At 43.2% G+C, this 8,392-nt stretch overlaps 1 protein-coding gene across 1 annotated transcript; it reads left to right on the top strand.

The window, feature by feature from the left end:
• Positions 1 to 906: 906 nt before the first annotated feature.
• On the top strand, positions 907 to 6,987 carry LOC140359261 (immunoglobulin superfamily member 3-like). Its single transcript, XM_072444120.1, has 9 exons — positions 907 to 955; positions 1,665 to 2,081; positions 2,665 to 3,084; positions 3,691 to 4,095; positions 4,614 to 4,985; positions 5,082 to 5,456; positions 5,552 to 5,944; positions 6,013 to 6,426; positions 6,584 to 6,987. Exons 1-9 carry the CDS (start codon positions 907 to 909, stop codon positions 6,985 to 6,987), a joined length of 3,249 nt encoding a protein of 1,082 aa, XP_072300221.1.
• Positions 6,988 to 8,392: the final 1,405 nt, after the last annotated feature.

Raw genomic sequence — 8,392 nt, 5'->3', positions numbered from 1 at the left:
TGACATTTATATTCACTGCAGAACTTTTTATTTCATTCTTTGAATATCCACTGTGTAATTAAAACAAATTTCTACTCGTTGTCTTATACATTTCAGATCTATAATATTTATTCTCTACTATGTTATTTATTGTGATCTAACATGTAGTAAGTAGAAGTAATGAAGAGTGAGACATTGTTTTATCCACTAGGGGGCACTGTTGCCTAATTTGTTTCAGTCCCATTTCAGTTGTTATCTCCTGCTTCAACGCTTAAGAATTAGTTAATGTAAAACTATTTATTCTTCTTATTCTTTGGTGTTTTATGGCGGTTGAGTGTTTCATTCCCGCCACCCACTGTATTTGGACTTTAGACTTTATTCTCCAGACTTTAGACTTTATTCTTTAGACTTAAAATATATTGCAATTAATCAATCACTGTGTTTATGTTCCACTGGCTTCATCGTCCACGGGATTTAATGTGACGATATCAAGTTTAGGGAGTGTCTACAGAGCCGGGTAATTCATCAATAATTTATGAATGTGTGGATTTCAATAACGCGTTTATTGTCGAAAACGATGCGCATGCGTGTGTGAAATGATCGCCTTCTAAAATGAGGAAGGAGTGATTGTAACAATGATGTTTGACGGCTTTTACCTGTCCATCCAAAGTCCTCACATCCCACAGGCTCACGTCACGTTTTGACAGTGATTTGATCCAAACTGTGCCACATGAGTGCCACCGGAAGCAGAGAGGCGTTAAAGAGGAGGACGTTAAACTGCAACAATGCTGTGCAACTGTAATATGCAGGAAATATAAGACTTCCTCTTCGTGCACCTACAGGAAGAGCAGTTTGTACAAGTGTCTGAAGTGACAGCGTGATTTGTGCAGATGAAGCTGCGTGAGCAGGTCGTGTGTGGTCATCACCATGAGCTGCTCTACAAGAGGAAGAACACTGGCTCTGCTGCTCAACTGTGGTAAGTATCAGCTACTTCTCTCAACAAATATTGTATTTGTATTTATTTTGCTCTTAATTTAGGCATATTAATGCACAGAAATGTGTTATTTTAACCAATAAAAGGCTAATTGAAATGCAATTACAATATGTTATTAAAATACACATATTGAATATATATATATATATATATAAAATATTAAATGTACATCAGAGACATAGGCTGTACTAAAAATGTATAGATTATTTATCAATGACCCATTCCCCCGCTGCCTGTGATTGGTGGTTTATTTCTTGCCCATCCAATTCACATCCTTGATTTGTCTTTTATTAAAGTTACAGTATGTAACTTTCTGGAGGTGGTACTCACCTGCAAGATTCCATGGAAACAGAAAGACCTTAGCGCTTACTTCTGGACATTCCTCATGGTTTTATGCCATAATGTGGAATAATCTAGCCAAAGAAACAATATTTCCATTTAAAAAGCTGGAGGAGTCTTCTCCAGGCCAAGTACGAGTCAGGTTTGTACAATGCACGTTTTTCCCCCCAACGGTGTCATCCGAAACGAAAAAACAAACTTTTATTTTAGTATATTATTCATCCCAAAAGTTACATACTGGGACTTTAAGTATTGAAACCAAATGTGTTTGAATGATTCTCTTGTCTTCTGTGTCAGTGTGTTTAAGGTCAGGTCTTCACGTGCAGTACAGTAATCACATATGACATATGAGCTAACTGTGCCATCTGTGTGCTCGCAGTGCTGCTCTCAAGAGGGGATAAAGTGCAGACAGAGGCTCAGGCCGGGCCCTTGTATCGGGTCGAGGGCTCCAAGCTCTCCATCTCCTGCAGTGTGAGCGGCCTTCCTCCGCTCATCGGTGGCAGAAACGATTTTGAGTTCCGAGTCAAGAAGCCCTCAAACCCAACTTTGGATCTCAATATCATAAGCACCAATTCCGAAGATTTTAGCTACGCATTATATGGAGGACGCGTGAGAAGTGGGGAGATCGCAGTCAGATACGTGGACCCAAACTCAGTGGTCTTTGAAATTCGACACCTTCAGAAGACAGATGAAGGGGAATACGAGTGCACTGTGGTCAACACCAAAGGCAACTACTACGGGACGTACAGTGCAATGACCACAGTCAACGGTAAGCTCTGTTTTTTGTACAAATGAAGATGCGAGAAACCCAGTGAAAACTGTGACTGTATCATCACCAGTCAATACAGTAGATCCAACCCATGGGTTTCAGGCAAATCATTCCTTCCTGTTTTGAAGATTTTGTGAGGATCTTTTCCCAATTCAAAAGAAATCCTATGTTGATTTAAAGTGCCCGATTGTGACAAAAAAGATTTGGCATGACCGTGTAGGAACGCTGTCATGCCAAATCGTTCAAATCGAGAAGAAATCCTTATGCCTGAAAACCATTTCTTCATTATTTTTTCTGGCTGAGCTCCTGTTGTCCAAAATTACAGCCCCTGCATTTTCAAAATTATACCAAACACGCATTTATTTCCGACGAATAAAGCAATTGGGGTGTTTATTTTTTCATTCTTACCCTTTTCCCAATGTCATTTGAGCTATTTTATTTGAATGAAAATGACATTTCCCTGAACTCAAAGATATTTTGCGTCATTACAGTTCCCAGATTTTTCCAATTTTAGAACACTTACAAAACTGACTGACTGCCATTTTCAGTCCTTTTTAACTGACTTGCATTTTTGTATCCATAGTGATTGACAACTCCCTAAGCGTCTCATCGTCAGCGCCGGCTTCACTTGCCCAGACAGAGGGAGACGGTTTGGAGTTAAGCTGCGACGTGTCCAGCAACACCATCCAACACACGCATCTGTCCTTGGGCTGGTTCCTCCGTGGAAACGCAGAAAATCTCATCTCTCGTCCACTTCTGTCACTGGACAGAGATTTTGTATTGATCCCAGGGCCGGACTTTGAGGGGCGATACAAAGCAGAACTGATCAGGTTAGATAAAATTGGGGCGGTAACCTATAGACTTAAAATGTCCCACTTGAAGCTGTCGGATCAAGGGACACTGTATTGTGAGGCTCAGGAGTGGATTCAGGACCCCGACCGCACGTGGATCGCCATAGCAACGAAAAAGGCAACGGAGACAAACCTCACTGTGCAAGCTAAAGGTAAACCTCATTTGAGAACACTGCGGTTGTGACACTTCCTTTATATTTTCTACTCACAATAAAGCCTAAATGATTGTAGAATAAAAGCATTCATTTCAATCTTAATAACTGCTTTATAAACCCAGAGGAAAAGAGGAGTTTGCAAAAAGTTAAATCATTAAATACTTACAAAACATTTAGTTGAAGTAACTTGTTTTGCAGCACTGAAAATTAGTTTTGAGCTTAATTTGATGGTGTAACTTCAACTCCAGAATAACACAGTGCCAATTAGGGGCCCAAACATATTGTATTATAACGCTAAAAATAGTCAAAGTGATTTTGTTTTTGTACTCTCTTGTTTTTCTTTTCTTTTTTGAAGATTTTTTCAGTTGAATTGAAAGTGAGATATTATTGTCAGTGTGAAAGAACCCACGGCAGACATTTTTCTCAACAGTATCAAAGTGACTGACAATGGCAAAGCCGACCTAAAGTTTTCATAGAGCCCAAAGTCAACGTGTCATTAAACTTGCTGCAACAGAGTGAACAGTTGAACGTAATCGTAATCCTTTGTTCACAGGATGTCTGCGAACGACGTTTCATTGTGGTTCTTGTCTCTCCACTTTGCAGAGGTGCTGTCTGATTCCGCCTCCGTGGCGGTCGCCGTCTCTATCCCGCACTCGTCCCTGCAGGAGGGGCAGCGGCTCTCCATGTCCTGCGCCGTGGACTCCCAGAATCTAAAGCAGACGTTCTTCTCCGTGGCCTGGCTGCGTGGAGGAGTGGAGCTGGCTCGCGTCGGCCCCACTGGAGTTCTGTCTGTCGGGCCCGATTACAGCGAAAGGGAGAGAGAGGGAGAGCTGCGGGCCGCCAGGACTGGGCACGGGGATTATAGTTTGATCCTGCAGCCGGTCAGGACCAGCGATCAGGGAGAGTTTGTGTGCAGAGCGTGGCCCGAGGAGCGGAGCAGCACTGGTGATTTTGTGCAGGGTGCAGCTCAGGACTCTAAAGCCCACACAGTCACCATCGCAGCTATAGGTTAGTGAACACAGAGACTGACAAGTGTAATACTGTACTGTGGAACGTTCTAGGCAAAGCAATAACGGTGCACCTTTATTTAAGTATTTTATCGCTCAAAAATACCCAAAAAAAACACTTCTTTACTATGAGTTATTTACTAATGACTCATAGCTGGGGTGCACGGTGGCAAAGGCGGCTAGCGCTCTTGCCTCCCAAGAAGGAGATCATGGGTTTGATTCCCAGACCAGACATCATGTGATCTCTCTGGGTAGAGTCTGTATGTCCTCCCTGTGTTACTGTGGGTTCTCTCCGGGTTCTCTGGCTCCTCCCACCGTCCAAAGACATCCAGGCAAAATTGGCAACTTTAAATTGGCCCTGTGTGGTGTTGAAAATTAGCATATTCTGCTATAACACTTAAAACATTGCATCTGGTTCGTCCTTAAATAAATAAAATAAAGGAATACGTTAAATTTTCTGTATTCACGCATGTATATAACGTGAGCTTTTCGCACATAAACCGTTTGTTGTCTGTGCAGAAAGTGGCCTCTCAGTTGAAATGCCCACCAGTGTGCGTGTGAATGAGGGGGACAAGCTGGAGCTGGCCTGCAGAGTGTCCGGATTCACTGGCCAGCTCTCTGTGACCTGGCAGCGCAAGTCAGCCTCACCAAGTGCCCCCTTCTCCAGTCTGGTCAGCATAAACATGGACGGGGTCATGGCCAAAGCTGAGGGGAGTGTGGATGTGAGAGTAAAAGCCCTGCGCCCTGCCACAGGCCTCTTCACTCTGGAGCTGGAAGAGGCCACACAGGCGGCTGCCGGGTTTTACCAGTGTGTGGTGTCAGAATGGAAAAGCACAAACAACAAGGCCAGCAGCAAAGAGGCAACAGCCAATGTGATTGTCGCTCCTTTAGGTACAGAATGTTTGCCAACACTTTCAAAATATGTTGAGGAAACTGATTGTTTTATCAAATAATTAACTGTGGTGTGTGTCTGCTCTGTTGTCACAGAGTCGTTTGCCAATGTGATTCTAATGAACCGAAACAACAGAGCCACAGAAGGGCAGGAGGTGGAGTTGATTTGTCGGGTCAAAAGGTTGAAGCTGCCTCGAACTTTGACCTTGAGTGTCCGTCGTGGCTCCACAACTCCAAACAACATCCTGACACTGTACTCCAACGGCGCCATCAGTTGGTTTGGAGACCATCAACGATACCACCTGAAAATAGACAACAAAATCGAACAGAATGAAATGTGGTATCACCTGATCATAAACAGTGCCAGTAAAAAAGAAGCTGGAAACTACCAGTGCAGTGTCTCTGTGGTCCTGGAGAAGGCACCAAGGAAGTTGTTTTCCTCTGAACTTGCTGTTAGTGTGGAAAGCCCAGGTAAATAGTATTTTGTTCTCAGACAAAGTTTTGTCCCTGACAGTCCTAACAAGGTTTTAAAATCTCACCTCGTGTTGTTTATCTTTCTTTTACAGCAAGTGATTTAGCTCTGACCTTGGCCCCGTCCATCAGAGCAAATATCAACGCTGATATAGAAATCAAATGTTCTGTTTCCTCAAATAGGCTTGCATTGTCTCGCTATGCTGTCACCTGGTTGCTAAAGCAACCAACAGAAAATAAGACAATCGTTAGATCAGACCAGGATGCCTTTGTAACATTTGGAAGTGATGTGGAGCTGAATCTGAGGCAGCGCCTCAGTGTGAGCCGAACTGAGGGCCCCAACTTTGTTCTGACCATCCGTAACTCCCGTTCCTCCGACAAAGGGCTCTACATTTGTGAGGTGGTGCAGTGGCAACAGGACCCGAGCCAAGAGTGGCATCAGTTCCCTCCTGTCTCCAGAACAACACAGCTTACTGTTATTGAACCTTGTGAGTATGAGACTTAGCCTGGAAACAGTGATCACCAGTTTCACTAATGACTTACTTTACTGTTCCAGCCAGTGATCTGCGTTTGAACACTACCACACCTGTGCTGAAAGTGAAAGAGGGAGAAGATGTGGAGCTGGAGTGTAAACTGATCTCTGCAGGAGATAGTCCATCTATTTTCTACAAAGTCATTTGGCTCTACTCTGAGCACAGCAGGTCCATTAATAATGTTCCGCTGGTAGAGCTGGATCAAACAGGAATACTGACGTACCCTTTGGACCAGGCTGTCCCAGGCCGGCAGGAGAGGCTGCAGCTGCTGAGGCCCACACAGAGCAGCTTTGACCTGGGCATTCACACTGTCCATGAGGAAGACAGTGGGACGTATGTGTGCCACGTGGAGCAGTACCAGCTGGACCGGGACGGGCAGTGGCAACAAATGGCCTCAAACAAGACCAACCCTATGAGACTGATTGTTAAAGTTACAGGTATGGTCACCGCCTCATACTACATCATAGGACTGATTCTTGTGAACACTTTTGTTTTGAATACTACTGCTAACAAGGAGAATGACCAACATTAAATACATAAAATACTTGAATGGAAACAATACAAAATATTGAAAAAATGAATTTGTTTTTACAGAAAGCAATCTCTTCATTGAAAATATCGAGGCAGAGTTCAACATCAGCACCATGGAGAGCCTCACGGTCCCCTGCAACATCAGCGCACAGTCCAGCCCCCTGTCGGAGTTCCAGATCACATGGTTCTGGCAGAAGGACACGGACACCAACCCACGCCCTCTCTTCACAGCTTACCGTAACTCCACCTTTCATTACTGGTCCGCGAAGAGCCATGAGCAACTAAGGTTTGGCCACCCGCTGCCCAATCAGTTCAGCCTAAGCATAACGAGGCCCAGTCCTGCAGACAGCGGGGTGTACTTTTGTGAAGTGGAAGAATGGGTGCCATCTCTGTCCAGTGGGTGGAGAAAGCTCGAAGTGAGAAGGTCGGGAAATCTAACAGCAAATGTGAACACAGAAGGTGAGTAGATCTGGGGAAATCTGCTTTCTATTGAGTCATTTAGGGTCATTTAGGTCATTATTACAGTCAGTCAAGTTAACATGTTTGGTCAGCGTTGAAATGATGCAAATGCAGGTTATTGTTTGATTGTCTGATTCATAGTTTGATTGTAATTACTTCAAAATCAATGTTGTTTTGTCCACGCAGCAGGAACAAGAGCCTTGTCAGAGCCAGCGTGCGACTCGCCCATCTGGATCGGAGCTTTCTTCGGTGCGACGCTTTTATTGTTGCTGGTGATTCTGCTGTTGGTGCTGAGGATGTGTCGAGCCAACAGAACAGCAAAGATGGAGACGACTTTATGGACTGAGAATCACCAACTGAACCCAAAAGACTGAATTTTGAATTTACTATGAGGGTAAAACCTGAAGAATACATTTCATGAAAACATAGAATAAATGTTTATGTTGTTTTTAATACTATGTTTATAATGCTGCCAGTTCTGGATTTTACATTCCATATATTTTTTTAAAAATGATTAAAAGTTGAACTAAATTAAATATTCTTGTTGAGGATTTTGTCTCCACGCATGAAATAAAAAAAGGCTTTTTAGTTAGAGCTTTGTGCAAAATCCCCAGCTTCTTAGTGTTCACGATGGGCAGTTACACAGTGAAGCAGATCTCCTCTCAGATTACCATTTTAAGGCAACACAGTGTGACTGACAGAATCCTGTTTTGTTCAGCCGTGATAGTGTGTCTGCAGAGTGGAAAAAGTCAATGTGATGCATGTGTTGGAGAGAAGCCAGTACCAGGAAGTGGCTTGTGGTTCAGTTAGCGTGCACAGAGGGCGAAAATGTGCGCGGTTAACAAATGTGTCGATTAACAAGAAAATGTGTAGCTTGAAAAGAGGCAAAGTGCTTCTATACCAAATTAAGCAAGTTCATGTTCATGCAACTCAGAGGAAGTGTGGTAATTTAAACAGAGACCACAAAGAACTAAGAGATTTACTAAGAGATCACTATGGAAACCAATCATCTCAAAGTTAAATACCAGCTTTACTGAAAATAACTCATTGCTTCTTGAAGAATAGGTTCAGTCTACAAAGGTTAAGTCTGACTCATAGTATTGGCTGCTATACTAGCCTCTTTAGAATACCAATATATGTCATGTAGTTCATGTTTTTAAAAGGGAACTATGGACTACATTGTCTTCTAACCCCGGCATATACTATGTCACCAGACATGACATTTTTATTCACTCAGCAAAATTTCAATCTGACTTTGTCTTAGAACAACATCTATTTTGCTACACTTCTCCTTTTGTGCCTGTGTCGTTCCTATCAATGTTTAACACTCCATCTGTGGTGTGCGACTAGAATAGAATCCATTTCCTCCAAACCGGTCCAGGCCCAGACGATGTGCTTTACACCCGGACAGAG

The sequence above is a fragment of the Eucyclogobius newberryi genome, unplaced genomic scaffold (genome assembly GCF_026437365.1).
Source record: "Eucyclogobius newberryi isolate DKJ021-1_F unplaced genomic scaffold, fEucNew1.0.hap1 SCAF_14, whole genome shotgun sequence".
Classification (NCBI taxonomy): Eukaryota; Metazoa; Chordata; class Actinopteri; order Gobiiformes; family Gobiidae; genus Eucyclogobius; species Eucyclogobius newberryi.
The sequence above is the reverse complement of the archived record's forward strand: the minus strand, read 5'-3'. Positions and strand labels throughout refer to the sequence as shown.

Bases quoted from the DNA above. Each gene is read 5' to 3' on its own strand.
- LOC140359261 (XM_072444120.1), top strand. From the start codon at position 907: ATGAGCTGCTCTACAAGAGGAAGAACACTGGCTCTGCTGCTCAACTGT. The intron at 4,986-5,081 runs GTACAGAATGTT...CTGTTGTCACAG, and splicing joins TGTGATTGTCGCTCCTTTAG to AGTCGTTTGCCAATGTGATT. The intron at 6,427-6,583 runs GTATGGTCACCG...TTGTTTTTACAG, and splicing joins ACTGATTGTTAAAGTTACAG to AAAGCAATCTCTTCATTGAA.